This window comes from Protopterus annectens, chromosome 8.part0 (assembly GCF_019279795.1).
Source record: "Protopterus annectens isolate FY-2018-M chromosome 8.part0, PAN1.0, whole genome shotgun sequence".
Taxonomy (NCBI): Eukaryota; Metazoa; Chordata; order Ceratodontiformes; family Protopteridae; genus Protopterus; species Protopterus annectens.
This window is the reverse complement of record NC_056741.1, coordinates 1,628,676,154-1,628,698,164: the sequence shown is the minus strand read 5'-3', so window position 1 is coordinate 1,628,698,164 and position 22,011 is coordinate 1,628,676,154. Positions and strand designations below refer to the sequence as shown.

Genomic DNA, 22,011 nt, shown 5'->3' with positions numbered 1-22,011 from the left:
TAGTCCACAGAGGTACATCCCAAGTCATTCACTCCAACATGGGCTATGACAGAGCCATAATAGTACTTGTTGAGTGACTTAAGTGCATATGTGATTTGTTGGATACTGGCACCTGATATGCAGCTGACCGTGATCATCTCCTTGTACAATCTGGTGAGGGGGACGTCTATGTGTCTCACTATAGAGTCTTCTGTGACCAAGACACCTGATGTGTGTTGCCTTGGGGGCTTATTTGTTGAGACTTGTGTGTTGATATGTGTAGTGTTTTTTTTATGCTTAGTGGTGAGTGTGTGTGGTGTGCATTTGGGAGGTCTCTGTTTTTTTAGTAGGCTTTTAGTGAGTACCTCCATGTATGTGGGTTTGTGTGTCATGACCTTATTTTGTGTGAGAGTTGAGGTTTGAGTGGGAGGTGAAGCGTTTGTGCTGACAACCTGTTTGACGTCTAGTTTGTTTTTACATGAGATAATTTACTGCATTTCCACAGTGTATTTTCACCTCTCCCATAGGGTGTTAGTTTGCTTTAGGAGTAAATGGTTATCAGTATACATGAAGCAATTGCTACATTGCCTCAAGATGCCCATTTTCGATCAAGCTGGCAGGAGAAATGTTGGGAAACTGCCTGTCCATTTTTCTGAATGTGGTGTATTTGGGAAGGAAGTGGGCTAGCTGGACTTAAATACAGCGGGCTTAAAATATACTTATTTTTCATTGCAAGGAAACGCAATTTCTAGGTGGAAGGAGTAAGGGAGAATCACTTAAAAGTCAAAGTGAAAGTGTTAAATAGTATACTAATAGATGACCTGCAGTGGTACCACCCTCTTCACAAACTGGCAGCTCTACGAACAGCTGTGAACAGTGGTAGAGTATGGAGACCATTTACGGTACAGGATTTTAAACTGGAGATGTTTGCTTATAAGCAGGTATGGGGAATTGCGCATTTGCAAAGCTTTTTATACGAGCAGGATGAAAGACTTTTATAAGGTTAAACCCTCATGTCAATTAGATAAAAAAACCCACAAAGTATCGACCAGTAGTTCCCACCTTGGATGGGTTGAATTTACCTAGTGCAAAAGATCCCTTCCAGTGTAAAACTTTACAAAAGAATCAGGAATTCCTGCAGTATCAGGAATCTTTGGAAATAAGTTCACTAACCTTGAGAAATGTTTGTAACACACAAAAACTTTGCAATAACTTTGCAATACTTAAAAATATTTGGTAGGCCACTCAGAGCAGCTTTTGCAGTATCAGAGGAGGTTAGGAAATATCAGAATATTGTTAAAACAACCTAAGGACAGTATAGTACAAACAGATGGAGTTTCCGTAACAAGTGCAGGCTGAAAAACTGTAATAAATTCAATAAAATAAATAAATGCAACATAGAAGTGTTAAAGATTGCTGAAACGGAGCATGTGCAAAAAAAACCCAAAAAACAAAAAATACTTGTATCAGCTTTGTAGGTCCATATGATTTTAGACGCAGTCAAAGTCTTGCAGTCACATGTGTCCAAGCCAGGCACAAAGAAGCTCTGAATAAATGTGAACTTAAGAATCCAAAATGTTCAGAACAAAACCAACGATTGAACCAGCACAGTCAGCGCAAAGGATCCACAGCTTGTCAGGGAAAAAAGGCAATTTATTGTAAACCAACAAAACACTCCAAAGACATAGGGTTAAGCGCTTTCATCTGCCAATACAGACTTCATCAGAACCCCAAACAATAGTTACTGTTGCATTTAAAAAACTTTTTTTGGTGCCAAAAATACAAAGCAACATGTCCTATAACTCAGTACCAAAATTCAATAAAAAAATTCATATAAGTAACAGTCATATTAATTATACTAGAAACAAGTAAAAACACAAAACCCCAACATAACCAACATCTGGTAGTTGGAAATATACATATATATAAAAAATGTATATAAAAAAAATATATATGATAAAGTGTATATATGTAAGTAATGTACAATGATGATCTTAATTTATGTATGAAAATTAATTCACTCAATGTATTGAAAAATAATAATAAATTTGCAATGAATGTTTTAGCAATAAATATTTTATATATATATAAAATATATTATTTAAAAAGTTGTAAATATATATCTAACTAACTTCAAGCCAATTGTAAGAAAGGCTTGATACTAATGAAGTCATTAATTCCAGGAAAACGAGTAGCGTCAGTTAATATTTGCCATTTGGCTTCTTTCATGGCAAGAAGAGCTTACTCGTTTTCCTGGAATTAATGACTTCATTAGTATCAAGCCTTTCTTACAATTGGCTTGAAGTTAGTTAGATATATATTTATAACTTTTTAAATAATATAATATTTTATATATGTAAAATATTTATTGCTAAAACATTCATTGCTAATTTATTATTATTTTTCAATACATTGAGTGAATTAATTTTCATACATAAATTAAGATCATCATTGTACATTACTTACATATATACATTTTATCATATATATTTTTTTATATACATTTTTCATATATATGTATATTTCCAACTACCAGATGTTGGTTACGTTGGGGTTTTGTGTTTTTATTGTTTCTAGTATAATTAATATGACTGTTATTTATATGAATTTTTTTATTGAATTTTCGTACTGAATTTTCGTACTGAGTTATAGGACATGTTGCTTTAAGTATTTTTGGCGCCAAAAAAGTTTTTTTAAATGCAACAGTAACTATTGTTTGGGGTTCTGATGAAGTCTGTATTGGCAGATGAAAGCGCTTAACCCTGTGTCTTTGGAGTGTTTTGTTGGTTTACAATAAATTGCCTTTTTTCCCTGACAAGCTCTGAATAAATGTGCACAGTCGCACAAAAATGTAATTCTTTTATACGAGCAGGATGAAAGACTTTTATAAGGTTAAACCCTCAGCTTACTGCCTTTTTATCTGATTGATCTGTTGACCATTAATACCCGCCTTGAGTAGGTTGAATTCAAAGTCTTGCAGTCACGTGTCCAAGCCAGGCACAAGGAAGCTCTGAATAAATGTGCACAGTCACACAAAAATGTAATTCTTTTATACGAGCAGGATGAAAGACTTTTATAAGGTTAAACCCTCAGCTTACTGCCTTTTTATCTGATTGATCTGTTGACCATTAATACCCGCCTTGAGTAGGTTGAATTTAGCTCTCTGCTCCCACCAGAGCGCAAAAGAACCCTTCTAATGTAAAACTGGCTTTGAGCTCAAGTGCAGCAACAAATGCTTTACAACAGAAATAAGAATTCCTACAATATCAAGAATCCTTGGAAGTAAGTCCACTAACCCGGAGAAAAGTAGAAATCTAGAAGATCATACGTTCAACTATGGCACTTGTTTTTTGGATGCTGGAGGAAGAAAACCCATGAGGACACAGGGTAGTACATGCATCAGACAAAACAGGAAGTCTAGGAACTGGGAAGCATTAGCACTAACCACTGTTCCATCCCTGTTGAGAATTGTATAAAGTAAAATATTCTTACTCGGTTATTGTATTTTGATGTGATTTGCTACTGTTAAAGTATGTGTCGGTGTCTGGTGTTCTCATTTTTTCTAGCATTAGAACATGTAATTATTAGTATTTTTTGAGTCTGAAAATGTGTGTGTGTTTTGAATAGTGGTCATCTGTGGAAAGATATGCGCAGAATCCCTGATAATGTTGTTTTTCTGGGAATGGAAATCTAGAGTCTGCCGTGAGTCCTTATTGTTTTAATAGCCAGCGAATAGTGCCATCAGCTAGCTTGTTAGATATCTGCTTTTAGGCTACTGATTGGGAGACATGCTGTCAGTTTCTGACACGTAGTAAGCTAAAAGGTTTTCTGTTGTTGTGAAGAAGTAGTGATCTGTAGTGTCAAGTGTCCCTTTGATGGAAAAAAAATGGTTTTCTGTGATTTTTGAAAGAAATATGAAGTCTGAGCAGTTCTCATGGCTGAATTAATCTTTTCCCTGTTGTGTCGCACATTTTGACTCCCTCTTGATAGGTTAAGAACCTTTGAGTTTTCTTTAAAAAAATGCATGTTACTTTTTGCAGTGTCAGCCTGAATAAGCTGTAGGCAGCATTTGAATAGTGTTATTTTAAACATTTAATTGGAGTGCCATTTTAAGTAGATCTTGGTTTGAAAAACATAAGAATTGTATATTAGGGTTAAAAAGGTAAATTTTCAAGCACTAATTGTGTAAGCTGCCACTAACATTCTCCATCAAATCCTTTATATATATATATATATATATAATGTCCCATACTGTTGCTGCTGATGCTTTTCAGACTGCTTAGTGAGCAAGTTTTCCCTTGCAAGTAAATAAATCTAAAATAAACAAACAAATGAATTGTTGCTCTCCCAGTTGCATGACTAAAGTGGCTTGTTGTATTTAACCTTCCACATTTGTAGATCAGAATATATTCTTGGTTGCATAGAGTCTCTGAAGCATCCCTTCCATTTTTAATTTGGAAGCTCGAATCTATGTTAGGCTGCACTCTGAACCCATAGTTCCTTGTGAATCATTGTTGATTCAGTTAGTTTTATTTTCCTACTTTGTGCCATTCTTAATACTTTAAATTTTACTCAGTACATTGTCAGCCATATGTGTGGTTGATTGAGGAAAATAAGTCTTAATACGTAGGTCAAAGCAAAAAGAGGTGCTGCAGCCAAATGGTATAAAGAGTCATAGGTAATGTGTGACAGAAGAATGCCAAACAAGTAGAAAAGTAAGGTGTGCAAAACGGTGGTGTAACCAATGCTTTTGTATAGCACAGAAATCTCGACAGTGAAGGCAGAGCAGTTGAGGAAGCTTGAGGTGATGAAGGTGAAGGGACAAGATTAAGAAATGAGGACACAAGCAGAAGTCAAAATAGCCCTCAAGTACAAAGAAGGTGAAGGAAAACAGATTACGGTGGTTCAGCCACATGTGTGGGAATGCAGAAGACAGTTTGGTAAAGCAGATTTTGGTGAGCCAGGATTAAGATGAGAAGCTGAGGCTGTTAAGCCAAGAAATGGATGGATTGCATGAGGGAAGCCCCGAGTCGGGTGGTAGGATAGTATTTGTGAATAGAGAAAAGTAGTGACAGTTGATGCAACACCATGAACCCATTTTACACGGGCTAAAAGGGCGTTAATGATGTGATGGTAGTGGTTTACATGGCCCTAAGTGCAGGGCTTAAATGGCTTCTTGTCAGTCAGGATTTCAAATAAGGCAGTTAGTTTGAAGAGAATATCCACTTTGCCGAAAGTACCCCATTCATCTGTTGTCACTTGAATTGAGAATGCCATGCCTCTGTCCTGTGCAGTACTTTAGTCTGTGTTCAATGGTACTATAATGCAGACTTTATTTAATAGCTTTATAATGATAGTAAATGCAGTAACATTTTATGTCCGTTTTTGAGGGAATCAAATCACATAAGCAAGTAGTTCATTTTCAACTCATTGAGTATTATCTAAGGAATTGCTGAATCATTCTAAAAGCTTTTTTCGCTTTGCCGGTGAAACACTCCTCATTTAAGTTTTTGTTTTACAGGATGCGGATAGTAGATGATGACGACGTGAGCTGGCAGAAGAATATTAATGTTCAAGAAGAAGAAGATGAGGAGGAAGATGTGCCAGTGGTATGATTTAGTTTTGCTTGCTTTCAGTAGCACTACTGCATCTGGTATTGTACTGAACTGTTGCTGTGAAGTTACTGGAAACCTTTGTGCAAAAGGTTACTTTCTTCAGCCATTTTCCTGTTTTGGATACCACTGGCAAGTGAGTTAACATTCCAGTGTTTTGTTTTAGTGCAGAAACATGTTGTAGTAGTATCCTTGTTTGGAGAGAAGCAAGTGAGCCATCCTGGATAAATTGGTTGCATGTTTGCTTCATTTCATTTATTTTCCAGGTTATTGTAGAGTTTGTAAACTTTCACCAGACAGTAACAGAACTGAAACAGTCACTTTTTATAATTTGCTGTGTCTGGATGAGAAGGTTTAATTAATGAAGGCTATTAGGTTAAATGTATCTGAAAAGTGGCAATATTTTATATTTTAATGAAATAAGCTTGCTGTAATTTTTGTTTCCTCCAGGTGGCAGAGGTTATTGATGAAAGGCCAGAAGAAGTGAAGAGAATGGAAATCTTCAAGAAAAGCAATAGATGGAAGTTGTTGGGAGGTAAGGTAATTCTTTTCCATCCATATTACTACTACTGTTTGCCATTCCTTACCTGTATGTAATCTTTATCTTATCCTGAATGAATCAGTCCACTTAAATGCTGTTTTGGTTATTTTATTGTGAAGCATATTATCCCATGTAAGCAAAGCTTAACAGGCTAGTGGCAGTTGGCTTTGTTACAAGTTCATAGGTAGTTACTAGACATGAATTCTAGGAGATCATTAAGCAGATTCCCCAAAGCACTGTCTGGTTGTGTGACTTGCTCAAGGTCACATAGTAGGCAGTTGAAGGCAAAATGAGTCAAACTCTGTACCGTAGGATGCAACTTGTTAACCGTTCATACCCTTAGTCCTCTGCCTTCCAAGACATAATCCTGATTTTTTGGCCTAATTTCTGAATTTTGCCCACTTTTCATCTCCATTTCTGCATTCATTTTCAACTTTTACTTTATTTAGGTGTTTTAAAATGCAAAATATTAAGTAAACAGGAAAGGCAATGTAACAAAACTACAACAGAACATCTAAAATAAGTGTGAGCAAAACATATGTTGAACAAATGTAGCTGAGAAATAATTGAAAATTAAAGTTTTGTTAAAGCCAAGATATTTAAAGTGGCAAAATGATAGCCTCACACTCATCAAATGCCATCTTGAAAGGATAAGTCATCTGCAAATGCATGCAGGTGTGGTACAATCTCTCAAATAGTGTGGGAGGAGGTTCCACAGGTGCAAGAACTAATTGCCAAAACAATTGGAAATCAGATGTTTTCACACTCACTTGCAGGACCACCAGCAGCATTTGTAAGACAGATTGCAAAGTCCAGGGGGGTAGTGTAGCAGTATAAGCTCCCTCAGGTAAGTAGCACTCAAGATGTCTATGGATAAGTTTACCAGCATCAGGATTTTAAGCAGAATGCAAAAATGGCATGGGAATTACTCCATTGTTACACACTAACTGTTGCCATAGCTAACCCAACAGTCTGAATTCCTTTTCTTTCTTTTTGCCACGTCTTTAACTGATGCTCATTTTTGCACATTCATTTTACATATTTACATACATTTAACCACATCTATTATAGTGTAGCTTGAACAGTGAAATGCAGATTTGTGTATTTACACATGGTAGATATTTGTGATAGTGGAATAGAGGTTTTGGCATAGTGGGGTTACGTGATAAAATATTTTGTTTGTAGCTGATCACGTGAGGTGCAAGGTTAAGTTTTCATTTGATTTGTGTATCCAGAATTTACTTTATAATAGGAAATTATTATATCTCTCAGGCGACAACAGAGATGTAGATGCTTACCATATCAGTAGATGTTCTAGTAGATCACTACAGTAAAGGTTCATCCCCACTAAAAAGGGAGAGCGCCAGAAATTTCCTACAAGTAAATAACGCGGAAGGTAGAAACTTTGCTAAAACTTGGGAGCGACGTCTGTATTGCCTGCCAGTTCCTTTTAGCTGCAGTAGGAATGACCTTGTAATGGTATTGCACACCCATGCAGAGAGAGGGCTGTCAGAGCTCTCATCTGAAAGAAATTAAATAATGGCGCAGGCATGGGCATGGCCTCCTTTGTCGACATCGGTCGGATGTCAGATGCGGCGAAGGTACTCTCACAGGGATATTTAGAGGTCAGTCTGGAATTCAGAAGTTTGGCATTATGACAAATTCCTTGTTCAAGGAATTCTACTGTAATAGTGATCTCAAACATCTACTGTTTTTAAACACCTTTATTAAATTATCAGTTAAGATATAAGCATGCAAAAATGAATAGAAAAGAAAACGAACCATATTAACATTTTTTCATTTACATGTATTATACGCTATGTTTTCTTTCTTTATAACAACTGTCATTCAGCACAACATTACATAAATTCTTTATTCCTGCCTTCCCTTACGCATCACTCCTCCTTCTCCTGAACATTGCATGTGCTGATGTTCATCGTGTTTCACTGTTGCAGTCATCACACTTGGGTTATCCTGCTGGCAGGCGACCTGCAGTCGGCCCGAGTTCCAAAGTCTAGGTCCGGCGTCGGTTGCTGTCGCTTTTTCCCTGACGTCAATGCTCCAGGGGTATAAAAGATGCAACCAACGCCATTTTCTTCAGTCTTTCTTGCCACGCAGTGCCCAAAGCAGAAGCAGTTCGCAAGTGCCGGTCGGCCGACTCCTGAGTTTGTCGAAGTAGAGGTTCAGAACTGAAGTCTTCAGTAAAGCGAAGTACTCCGTTGGGGAAACTTTTTCTTGCTCCAGACCGATGTCAGTAAAAGTTAACAATTGTATTTCTTGTGGGAAGCAAATACCTCATAAGGACTTTCACTCTTACTGTATTCCTTGGCTAGGCCCTGACCACGACGTTACTAGTTGTCGGTTTTGTGCTAGGTTCAACAAACGCACTATTAAACGTCGGTTTGATTTTGCATTTCATTACTTTGGCCGAAGGTTTAACTATATAATGCCGTCGGAACAACTGACGACCGGAATTCATAAAAAAACGCAAAGACAACGAAAAGGTCAGGCATCCGAGGTCCAAAACCGATGACGAAGCCTCTTCTAGGCCAGACGCCGGTTCTCAGTGAGGCGCTTTTGCAGCCTCTGACACCCGCTACCTCAGAGCCAAAGGCCGTACCCGACTCCCACGTGGAGACAACTAGGCTTCTGGATACTCAAGGTATTGGGCCTACGAAAATATTCCCTCAGATAGGTCTGGAGCGTCTGAGCAGGCATCGGCTTCTGAGGGTGTTTTCAGACCTTCACAGCTTACTATTAAATCCTCTGCAGCAGCCAAAGTACAGTCAAAGACACCATTAAAGACAAAGAAACAAGTGCAACATTCTCCTGGACAGTCAACTATGCCAAAGAAACAGATGCTTAAAATGGCCGAAGACTTAATTACTTTGATCAGTGGTTCCCATCCCCCTCCTGCTAAAAGGCCTAGGCAAGACACTGGCTACGATTCCTCTGACCAGGTTTCTATTTCCTCTGATTCCTCTTCAGATCAGGGCTGTTCTCTTCCTCCCTATGAGGACTCTGATGCTGAAGAATCTATACCTTCAGCCTCTCCACCTGAGGATTACTCTTCTGGGGAAGCTCTGCACACCATGAGGGAACATTTCCACTGGGAGAGCCAGGATTATTCAGAATCCAAGAAAAGTCTCAGAGATTTTCTTTTACTGCCTCAACTCAGGCCCCTGGCTATCCCCCCTGTGCTTGATATAGTTGATGATGTTTTCTCTGAATCCAGTCTGTCTCCTGATTCTTTACCCCCTGCACCAGTCAAGCCAGACAGGTATTACAGGGTCCCTGACTCTCATAAATTTCTTTATAAAAACCCTGCTGCTGACTCTGAAACAATTTCTCAGGGTCCCAAAGGGCTTAAGGCTTCCACGGCTAAAAACCCTGTTCCCCCTGATAGGGATTCTAGAGCTCTGGATAGATGGGGGAAAAAGTTTACACTTCTGCTACTTTAGCTATAAGGCTTTAAACTGCCAGTTTCACATGCTTAAATATCAACAGTACCTCATGTCTTTGTTAAAACAGAAAATGCTTACAAATTCAGAGAGTCCTGACAATAAGGAAATGCAGCAATTATTGCATGCAGCTGAACAAGTGGGAAAGCATACACTGCAATGTGGTTTTGATTCATTAGAGGCCTCTTGCAGAGCCGCAGTTACAGGCTCTGTCATTCGAAGGCATGCTTGGTTGAAAGAACAAAGTTTACCTGAACATGTTAAAGTAAAATTATTGGATGCTCCATTACAGCATGATATTTTGTTTGGTGTTAAGGCAGAAGAGGTGTTAAAGAAAATGGAGGATAAAGCAAAATCTATGCAGTTAGTAAAGGATTTCTTACAGGTTCAACCACCTAGGTTTAGTAGAAACTGGCCTTCAAAAAATTGGTCCTTTCAGGTGTCAGACAGACCACAAAGAGACAGGTACAGATGCCCAAGAGGCAGATCTCGGCCACAAGGCTCCTACAGACCCAAACAATGGGGTGCTTCTGCCCCCAAAGGAGGAGAAGACAAATCACAACCTTATAGGAAACAGTCCCAATGACTTTCCTCTACAGAAGCCAAGCACTTGCCTTTTGGCAGCACCCCTAGGGGGAAAGCTAGCACTTTTCGCACAAAATTGGCACATAATCACCCAGGACAAATGGGTACTGAATATAGTTTCTCAGGGTTACAGGTTCCACTTTCACACTCTTCCAAGATCAAAAGGTATGCCGGACCTGCCACAAAACCAATGGGCAGAGGCACAAAAGGAAATTGCTCCTCTCATGGACATGGGAGCTATTCAAAGAGTACCACAGCAAGAACAGGGACAAGGATTTTACTCAAGACTCTTCCTGGTTCCCAGAAAGGACAAAGCCTGGAGACCAATACTGGACTTGTCAATCGTAAATACTTTCCTGGATGTTCCAAAATTCAAAATGTTAACACTGCAGCAACTTCTACCCATGCTGGGCAAGAAGGCTTGGCTAGTTACTTTGGACCTCAAAGAGGCATACCTGCATGTCCCAGTCAGACAATCTTGCAGAAGATACCTCAGATTCATAGCTGGCTCAATGCACTACCAGTTTTCTGTACTGCCCTTTGGCTTATCTACTGTGCCCAGGGTCATCACAAAATGCATTTTGCAGATAAAGAGGACTTCAGATATATCCCTACTTGGACGACTGCCTTATTCAAGCAGAGAGCAAGGACATTCTACTAAAGCATCTGGCGTTTGTAAAAAGATTATTAATTTGCCCAGGGTACACAGTAAACAAAAAGAAATCAAAACTAGTGCCCTCTCAAGAGATAATATTCCTGGGTGCATGCTTAAATACAACTGCCCAGATGGCTTATCTCACGCCAGACAAACAAAGGCAACTGACTCATTACTTTCAAATGATGGCAACAAAGACCCAGCTGCCTGCAAGAAAAATTCTGCAGGCCCTGGGCTTCATGGCTTCCTGCATTCTACTCATTCCATATGCAAGACTGCATATGAGGAAACTACAGTGGTATTTAAAAAGTGTCTGGACTCAGCATTGCCACAGCCTGGAAACAATAGTGACTATAATTCCCTGTCTACAACAGGAGTTTCGATGGTGGTCCAGGGCCTGTCACATCAGCAAGGGACAACCCTTCACCTTACCCACTGCCAGGCAGACAATAACAACGGATGCATCGGATTATGCCTGGGGGGCACATATGGCAGGAAAATGTATTCAGGGCACGTGGCCCAGGGAACAAATGCATCTACACATCAATCAAAAAGAGATGCTAGCTGTACAGAATGCCCTGACAGCCTTCAAGGATCTACTACATCCAGGACAACTATTACTAAAGATGGACAACACCACAGTTATCTGGTACATAAACAAGGAAGGGGGCACACATTCCTACCCCCTCTGCAGGCAAGCCATGACTTTCTGGAGCACAGCACTGACCTATCAAGTACATCTACAGGCACAATTCCTGCCAGGAAAGAAAAATACACTGGCAGATGAACTAAGCAAAAATCTCATGGATCTGCACAAATGGAAACTAAATCCACAGGTCTTCAGCATGATAACAAGGAAATGAGGAAGCCCGGACATGGATCTTTTTGCCTCCCCTCACAACTGCCAACTACAGAAATTCTGCACAAGAACTTATCACTCACAAGCATGGAAAGTGGATGCTCTTTCATTCAGCTGGAAAACCCAGACAGTTTATGCCTTCCCTCCACTGCCTCTTCTTCCCAAGGTACTCCTAAAACTCAGACAAGAGAAGCCAAAAATGATCCTGATTGCCCCAGACTGACCACGCCAGCACTGGTACCCAATCCTAAAGAGCTTGTCTCGAGGCCCAGTCTGGCCTTTACCTCAAATTCCTCATCTTTTGACTCAACAAAACAATCAGATTCTACACAGTCAACTCAGAACCTTAAATCTGGCTGCATGGCAGATAATTTAGCCAGTCAGACCACACCTCTCTCTAAAGCTGTTATGGATGTCATTCTAGAAGCCAGGAGGCCCAGCACCAGGAAATCTTATGCAGAAAAATGGAAGGGATTCTATGCTTGGAACCAGGCACAAGGTCTCGAACCGCTTGTTCCAAATATACCTCAGATTTTACAATACCTAACTGAGACGTTAGGCAAAGGCCTATCCTTTTCATCTATTAAAATCCATGCCTCTGCCATTTCAGCTCATTACAATACGGAACCTCCTATTTTTTCACATCCACTGCAAGGCAGTACCTCAGAGGGGCAAGAAACATAAGACCCCCAAGGAGAGTACCAATACCTACTTGGGACCTCAATTTCGTATTAGAAAAGCTCATACTGCTTCCTTTTGAGCCAGCCAACACAGCTGATATAAAATTCTTATCATGGAAAACTGCTCTGCTCCTAGCAATAACTTCAGCAAGAAGAGTCTCAGAGTTACAGGCATTAATGGCAGCAAGAAGAGTCTCAGAGTTACAGGCATTAGTGGCAGTGGAACCTTTCATCATTTTTCATCGGGACATGGTCTCTCTAAGGACGAACCCAACATTTATGCCAAAGGTTGTTTCCAGTGTGGCTCTTAACCAAACCATTCATTTGCCAACTTTCTATCCAAACACCCAGAATAAAGGGGAGAGACTTCTGCACACTTTGGATATACACAGACAGCTACGATTCTACTTGGACAAAACAAAAGCTTTCAGAAAAGCTGAGCAACTGTTTGTAGCTTATGCTGCAGGATCACAAGGAAAGCCTATCTCAAAGCAGACAATTTCAAAATGGATAGGACACTGCATCCACTTCTGCTATGCACAACATGGCAAATCAGTGCCTAAGGGCATAAGGCCACATTCTACTAGAGCAGCAGCCACTTCCTTTCTCAGAGGTTTCCCAACCAAAGACATTTTAGAAGCTGCAACCTGGAGTACAGTGCACACTTTCACTAAGCACTACCACTTACCTCTCTACACTAAATCCAGAGCAGGCTTTGCCACTGCAGTTCTGCAGGGCCTGGTAGCCTCTCCTAATTCTATTTAGACCCAGCCACCCAACCTCAGCTTTGGGATTCAACCCAAGTGTAATGACTGCAACAGTGAAACACGATGAACATAGTACAGTTGTGTACCTACCATAAATCTAAATGTTAGAGTGTATTCACTGTTGCAGTCCAGGTTACCCACCCACCATCCCCCTTTCTCATTGCTGCGTCCTTTTTGTACTTCTCAACTCTCTACAACCTATGTGATGTATTTGTTTGTAGATGAAGGAAATGTTATTTTGGTACATGCATGTTTTTTGACATAATTTTTTCCAGCCTTTCCCTTTTGGGGGCACCTGACATCTGGGGCAAGAAAAACTGAAGAAAATGGCATCGGTTGCATCTTTTATACCCCTGGCGCACTGACGTCAGGGAAGAAGCGACAGCAACTGATGCCGGACCTACACTTTGGAACTCGGGCTGACTGCGGGTCGCCTGCCAGCAGGATAACCCAAGTGTAATGACTGCAACAGTGAATACACTCGAACATCTACATTTATGGTAGGTACACAGCTGTACTTTCCCTTTGACAATATTCAGTACTTCAAATACAGTTGGTTCAGATTTTGATTTCTGTTTTCTAGTAATTTTCTTTTTTGGCAGTCAGTATAATTAAATTTAGTAAGGCCTTAGTACGTCTAGGCAGTTCAGGTCCTATGTACCAACTCAGAAGGCATCATTTCCTTAGTTACAGACATTTGCTTCCCTAATATTTCTGACAGAGTACTCTGTAGGGAAATTTTAAAATCTGCCAGCTCATTTTGCTCCCCAAAATATATATTCCTAGTTACTGCTTTCTTCCCTGGCATACCTCTAACATTTACCAACTATCTTCCGAAAATTCTTTGAAATCTCCTTTGTACTATAAAATATATATGCAAACACTCCCAAGTAAAAGTCCTAAACCATTTGGATTTTGTTGCAAACTTGGAATCATTGTTCTCTTGTAAATTGCTTTTCCAGTGTCTCTTCCTGATCTCCTCTGATTTGATTCTTATAGTTATCATGCAGTATTTTATATTCCCTAAAAATTATCTAATTTCTAAGAGCAGCTTCTGTTCTAGATTTGACTAAAAACTCTACCAGAGATTTTTTTACTTAGAATTCTGATATCCCTTTCTGTTTGCCTGTACTCTGTCTGTTCCTGGCTGGGAAGGCAGCCTCTAACCTGTAGTCCAAACTATTACTTCCTCTTGGCCTCATCCCACTGTATTACCTTTCCTTCTGTACTTGTTTTCTCCCAGTACCTTAGTTCCTTTGCTGGTTTTCTCCAGTAAGTTCCGGCCCCCTCTTGTTTATTTTTTGTACCCCTAGTAGCAGTCATCCCTATTGGCAAAATCTCCTTTCTCCATTCCCTTTTTGGCTTAGTTCTTAAATTACTTTTTGCTACTTTATAAATATTGTGTATGGTTGTTCTCCTTAAGCATCTGCATCCAGAATCCCACCCTGACCTTTTTTTCTTGACCCTCCCACTTCGTCATCCCTTTCCCCTTTGACCTTTTGCTTGTGTTATGTATACAAGTCTTGACTGCATAGCTGTAAAATATTCCTTTAAATCAGGTAATCCCAAGTCACCTTGTTCTGTTTGGAGAATCAACTTATTCCACCTACTTCTGTTCAAACACCAATTGTTATGTCAAGTTGCACACCCTGCTGAACTTTCTCTTAAATCCTGTACAGGATTTTATCAGTCTTTGTTTTATTTTGATAGATTTACTTTAAAAATGTACTTACTTCAAAATAAACAGAGTGAGGAACCTGTTGCTGAGGTACAAAACATACAACTTGAATATTTTTTGTCACCGACATCCCCCCCCCACTTCCAACCAACATTCCATGCTTAATTCATCTTTATGAGATTATGGATAGCTCTTAATACTGAGTAGAATTTAAAACATGTTTCTTGAACTTTGCATACTTCATATTTTTCTCAATATGGTCTTCAGGAATGAAAGTCTGTTACATTGGTCTAGAAGAGGCAGTAAGATCCATGAATATAAGGGGAAGCAAGTACAGACTAGTGAGCTTGTAGGTCTCCAGTCTTGTATAGATGAACTGCTTGGTTAAGCAAGTGATTTCCAATATGTTGAAGTTTGGTGTGTGTTTAAAAGGATATGTCTGCTTGGAGTATATCAGAAGTGTTATGAGCAAGCATAGAGGGGAAGAATGCTTCCCCTCTCGGATTATATCAGATCTTTTCATCCATTGTATGTATGTGTAGTTTTGCATGTATGTATAGCTGTAGGCTATATACTCAAGTAATATTTAATTACTTTCAGCTGCTGCTTTTCACTGCTTTGTGTGTTTTTGAAATATCTTTTTTTTTTAATTGCTGGAAAGTCACTTCTGACTTTAAGTAATTAATAACCCTATCTGTATTTTGGGTGTGGTAGTTTAATACAGTGGCCCTTGCATTAGAGCTTTCACGTGTTTTGCCTTTGACAGGTTGGTCTGTGATGGCAACTTTACCTGCAGTGCATGGCTGGCTTCCTTCATAAAACCTAAAATTTGTAGAATTCTTTTTGCTTCTTGCTGCTTGAACCTGGTCATGAAGTGGTGTTTTGATGGCAGGACTCTTCCTGGAGATGTTTTCAGGTGGTATATAGTTTCATTTGATTGTAACTGTGACACCCGTGCACTGGCCTAGTAATCAAGGAGCCTCAATCCTCACCACTAGCACCAGTGAGGGGCGTGCACATTGGGATGGATAACAAGTACACACTTAGTAAAGTACAATTTCCTTTAAGAGCACACAGAAGTCACAGTCAGTCTTGGGCTGGTTTCTCCCTTTCTCTCCAGATCCTCAGTAAGACTCCCCACTGGCACAGCTATAGGGGTAAGATCTCAGCCAAGTGGTCAAGCCAAGACCTCCAGTACCCTCTGTCCAACCAGTGCTTCGTGTCCTTGCCAGAGTAGCTGACCCACACACACTTTAAGGTATGAATTGTATACAAACACACAGACAGTCCTGGGAAAGGCTGACACAGGTTCTCCAGCTATGCCCCCTTATTGCCCAGACTATAAGATAGAAATCACTACCACCAACCACTACTCATCAGCTACTAATAATGGCCCTTCCCAAAGGGTGTCCAATTTTACTGTGCGATATTATTATCCAGTTAGTGTGACGAACAGCAAGGTTGCTGGAGTGGCTTGGTAAAGTATCACCCAAATACATGCAAGTACTCTAGAGCGTAACTTCTCTGCACAAAACAGCCACAGTTGAAAGGTTTAAAATATTTAATAATAAATAATAAAAAAACACAAGACAATACTCATCAATTCAACACAATGACAGTAAAGGGTTCAGAGATCACAGGAAAATGCTTTAAAACAATATTGTAGGATAGTCTGACATAAATATAGAAAACAGCTGGACTAATCTGGCTATATTCTAAGTTCTAAATACTACTTATATACAGAGCAAGCAAATGCTGGTGAGTGGATGTTCTTAGTAGATCCCAGGCAAGATACAAAATGCTCAGTCTTTCAGTCTGAGAAAGTCTTAAATTGATAATATACAGTACTGCTGAGTCATTTCACATTACATCATTTTTATCACTTTTCCTTTAGTACCCTGGATTAACAGAAACTCAAAATTTAAATTTCTTTGTAAGCTGCACCTGGCCAGGAAGCCACAGCAATAAAAGGCACTTTTACATGTAAAACCTTGGTAATTATCTCTTGCCTTCAAACAATAGAAAGAATTTCCAGCCCAGACATCCTGCCTCTGAGCTTGAGATCAAACCATCATAAAATGGTTGCCTTATCAGCTTTCTTCCAGCAGGGTGCACTGTGGTTGCATCATTAAAGTTCAGAACATACACAGTTTTTTCCTTACATTTGTTAGCCAAGCCTGTGGATCATATTCAAGACCCTGTGTTGGTGGAAGTGTTTTCAGCTACACTAGTTCTCCCCAGCAAAAGTTTTATTATGTGTCTTGGCCATCCTCCAATAAACCAAAGGCTCTCTGGTTGCCCTGCACTGTGAGACCCTGCGTCAGTGGAATACTATCTGTCCTCTAAACTGAAGACTCTTTGTTATAGCCTTTTTCTGTAAGCGTGCACACTACTGGTCCCCCCCCCCTCATTTTTTCTCTTCCTATTGTACTTCTAGGTCAGTTACTTAAAACTACTTACTTTCCCTTGGAAAAGGGTTTACCTATGTAGATGCATTCCATTCTTTGTTTTTTCTGTGTAGAAGTGGTGGTCCTTTTCCCCACACTGTACTAGATTAGTAGCACAAGATTTGTAGTTATTAGTAAGATACTGCACTGGGCGGCCACGGTGGTGCAGCGGTTAGCTTTGTCGCCTCACAGCAAGAGGTTCTCCGGTTCGATTCTTGGCTGGGGTGCCTTCTGTGTCTGGTCTGCATGTCCTCCCTGTGGTCGCATGGGTTTCCTCCGGGTTCCTCCCACATCCCACAAACATGCTGTAGGTGGATTGGGCACTCTAAATTGGCCCTAGGTATGAGTGTGAGTGGGTTCTCCGGTTTCCTCCCACATCCCACAAACATGCTGTAGGTGGATTGGGCACTCTAAATTGGCCCTAGGTGTGAGTGTGAGTGTGTGTGTGTGCCTTCTGTGGAAGGTTGGGCGCTGGGCTGGCAACTCGACACTGTAAAAACTGTACTGTCAATCATGAGTGGACAGGTGATTCGCTGTGGCGACCCCTAACCGGGAAAAGCTGAAAGAAGAAGAAGGAAGATACTGCACTACACTGACCTGGAATTCACTGAGCTTGGTTTCCCTGATTGTTTTCTTAGCAGCTAGCCAAGTCCAGTTTTTCTGGCTCACAACCTGTATTAGTTTGTGTCTATCTCCCTCCCTCACCTTGAACCTGCACACCTCCCACCCACTCTTGCTTAATTACAGAGGAGTAAAAACATCTGATGTAGAAAGGCACCATCTTTTGACTTGGCTTTTCTGCCCTTGCTTCATAGGAATCCCCAGCAGTGTACTCGCATATACCACATTCCATTCCTTTTTAAATAGTACTCTATTGACTATTAATTTATTGCATGCCCCTTTCTAAAACCCCTGGCATAACTACATTATTTTCCTACTTCTCCATGAACTGCAGCTCCCCATTTTTAAAGAAAAATAAAAACAGGAAAGAAAAAAACTTTTTTCTTTAGAATCTAGCTTGTCTAATTGCCCTTAAATCTGGCTGTTTATCTTCCCCAGAAACTGGATTGTACTGACTGATTGTTTTTTTTTTTTTTTTTTGTACTTTGTCCCAGGTGACTACAGTCATAACTATTACTAATTCCCCCTTAGAACTCCTAACCAATACCCAGACATCTTTCAACTCAGTAGAGACATGGCTCACTAATAATCAGCTCATCCTCGCCCCCAATTACTCCTTCTACCTAAATCTGCAAACCACATTAATCTTTCCTTCTCCATGAGGTCCCTAAACAATATTCCTATAGAAGTCGAAACTAGCACAAAACTCCTTGGCATTACCATTGACGACCAACTAAAATTTGATCTTCACGTTTACAGTTGTATCAAAAAAAACACCAAAAGCTAGGACTACTGTACAGGAACAAAAAATTCCTAACTACTGAAGCTAGGATTTCTCTTACTATTGCCTACCTTTCACCATGTTTAACCTATTGTTCCCAAATGCTCACACATCTGAACTCCTCCCTACTTAGCAGATTAGAATCAACCTACCACAAAATAGCTACATTTGCAGCTCAATAGACATATAAGTCTCACCACTATCTCTCCCTAAAAATGCCTGAACTGGCCCGAACTACCTTCCGTGCTCCTGCAGTCTCAACTCCAAATCATACACTCCATCCTATATCAGCCTGATTTCTACCCAAGTCTATCTTCTCTCATCTCTCACTACTCCCCTACCAGACTTCTTCGAAGCTGAACCCAAGGCTTACTAAAAATCTACAAATCCAAATCCAACATGGGGTGCAACTTGTATAGCTACCATTCCGCTGTTGCATGGAGCAAACTCCGCTAGAAATAAGTTCCCTAACTCATCCCCAACAATTTAAGCTAGCAACCAAAGACCACTTTAAAAAACAGGCCCTGCCATTGTACTCACCCTCCCTGATTATTACCTACCTTTTATAGTACACTCAAACTGACCTACTAAAACTTACCATTAACTACTTCATCCTGTGCTTCCTATGCAACCTCCAAAGCTTCTTCTGTACTCTGCTCCCTGAAATTCTTATGTAATCTTTTAAGTTTCTGCTACTCTGCATACAAATCTTTATATTTACCGAAACATACAACTTATTCTACTTTAACACTCTCCTTTTTGTTTATAGTACTGTTTATCTGTCAACAATATACATGTATGTAGCTTACATATTTAACTACCAAAATTCTCTACTGCCATTTTTATTGGAACGTATCTGTATTGCTATTTTTATTGCATTGTATATCTTTGGAGCTTTTCTCCCTGGGCCACCGCTGAAAAAGGTCAATAGCTCAGCAGGACACTCTCGGTCAACAAATGTAAAATTAAATAAATAAAATAAAATAATGACATAGAATTATTTACAAAATTCTATCTAGCTAGGCTGGCAGCCTTCACAGTCACCTAGTATCTTAGATGGATTTTAAAATGTAAATCTTAATTTGTTAATACTAGAAACAGACATACATCACAGCAATTTCTTACTCTATCTCATTTTTGTTATTGCTCTACTTATGGGAAGTGTAAAGCACTATCCCCTTCTGGGTCTTTTGTTTAGTAAGAGAGACAAAAAACTACCTGGCTACTGACTTAATTTATTCATTGTATAGGTCTTGTGATCAAAGTGCCTATTGTTTTAGTGTAGTTTCTTGCTTCCCTGTGACACTGGATATAATGAGGAGGGTATTTGAGATTGAATAAATGCATTTATTACATGGACTGCTGCTGCAACGCAAGCTAAGGGAAGAAGAAAGTGCAGTGTAATCGGTGTAGAAATGGTACTTGGAATCTGTCTAAAGTGTGGTACATCTGTATAGGGAAAAACTGCACAAGTGAAACTGTATAATTTGTACAAAAGGTCTATTCTAGAAGATAATAGAATGTAGGGGGTTTTAGTTCATTAAAGCAACAGTATAGTTATGTGGTGTACAAGATTATGATAGATTCTGATATCAATGTGCACCATTTATTGCCACTGCAGACTGAAATTGTCAAAATTTTATAATTTGAAAAGCAGAAATGCGTAATAATCTGGTACGTTGAGAGGGACTAGGATAGCAGAGCAGGCCACATTCTGCTGAAGAGTACTACAAGACTGAGGTTGATATTTCATAACTATAGTAAGGTAGAGGAACTGATATTTCATAATATGTCTGAAACTTTCACATCACCTGTTGAAATGTGGCTTGCAAGGATGGTGGAGACGTCTCTTTTACTTACGCAGTCGCATTAATTGTCTGTTTGCCATTAAACAATGCATCTTGGTGTCTTCCTTGAGTAATTTTGTGAAATGTTTCCTTTTTTTATTTATATATATTTTTTTCTTGTTTTTGGTTCTTCATTGCTTTCTGCCTTTTGGTGGTCACGTGCTTCCCTATTTTGTAGTAGATGTGCATTTCTGAGAGTCACCCTTATGTCTTGCTGTATTTACTAAAATGCATGTAAGGTTACTATCTAGAATTTTGACCAGAAAGACTGAGAATGGATATTGGTACATTTTGAATGCTATCTGCAGTACCCCCCCTAATGAGTAGAATCCTGCCTATATTGCTGCCCATCAGCACCAGCTAAATCCCTTCTAATTTACTCTCAATGAGAGAGAGAGAGGAATTTCAAATTTGGAGGTATTTATTTAAATGTAGAAGTCAAGCGGCAAAAATAGTCTGTTCTCATTCTGTTTTTCTTTTCTTTTATTCAAGAAGGCCAGAAAGGAGAGGACCGTAGCTGTAAAAGGTGTAAGAATAGTCAGGGTAGTTGTAGCAAAAAAGTCATTATATTTGCTGTCAGCATGAGAAAATGTCTTTTTGGGGTCCCTGAGTTTGAAAAAAGGAGTATATATGTTTACCAGATTGATTTTTTTCTTTTGATGAATATTTTTCCAAATGTCATTGGAAGTAGTCACTGCTTTGTCTGCCTGCCACAGTCTGGTAGAGATGGTGAACTAGATGTTTTCCTCCATTGACATCTGTTAATGCTTCTTTTTGGCTTTTTGTTTTATTGATGTTAAGCTTGGTTGCTGTCTTCCTATGTAAGCAGCATTTCTTAGTACCCAGATTGTTTTTGAAATAGATTTTAATCTGTCTATAAAAACTTTCTTCCAAAGTTTGGGCAGTCTCCATGGGAAGTCTGCTCTAGAATGTGGATGACTGTTGTGCAAAGTGTTTGTTTTATCAAGAAGTGACCTAATTATATAATGCTTCAGGCACAGACTTGGTCTTGCATTACCTGGAAAACAAGATAAGATCACCTGTTAGGAGTCTTTGTGCTGGTAAGAACAGCGACTGCTCCTTTAGTGATGCTGATCATCCTTATTAAGACACGCATACCTTTTGAGTTGTCTTAGTTTTAAAACTGCAGAAGGAATCATATTAACTAACAGAAGGAATTGATGATGTATATGGGGAACACTAACATTCTGTTTGTAAGACATGGCTTTGTGTATCCTTTGGCAGCTTTGTAAGACTTCCTGACTACTGAGGTCCCAGTACGGAGGTCCCAGTACGGTCAGAGTTAAATATGTTTTGTTTAATGTCCCACGTTGTCTGGGTTGTAGTAAACTTTCAGGAGTTTTAGCAGTTTGACTCTCTCTTGTACTCAAATTTCATTGTCCTCCTCCAACATATGATTATGCTTCTTTGATTAATGTAGAAGTGTCCAGCTTCGTCAAAGAGCAGTCCTTATGTCTTAGATCAGTCAATGTTCATT

At 39.5% G+C, this 22,011-nt stretch overlaps 1 protein-coding gene across 1 annotated transcript in view; it reads left to right on the top strand.

The window, feature by feature from the left end:
- LOC122809565 (BUD13 homolog) overlaps window positions 1-22,011 on the top strand; it is a 506,706-nt gene that overhangs the window by 48,030 nt on the left and 436,665 nt on the right. The window contains exons 2-3 of the mRNA XM_044081156.1: window positions 5,501-5,588; window positions 6,042-6,126. Coding sequence (XP_043937091.1) covers window positions 5,501-5,588; window positions 6,042-6,126 — 173 coding nt within the window. The remainder of the gene's footprint in view (window positions 1-5,500; window positions 5,589-6,041; window positions 6,127-22,011) is intronic.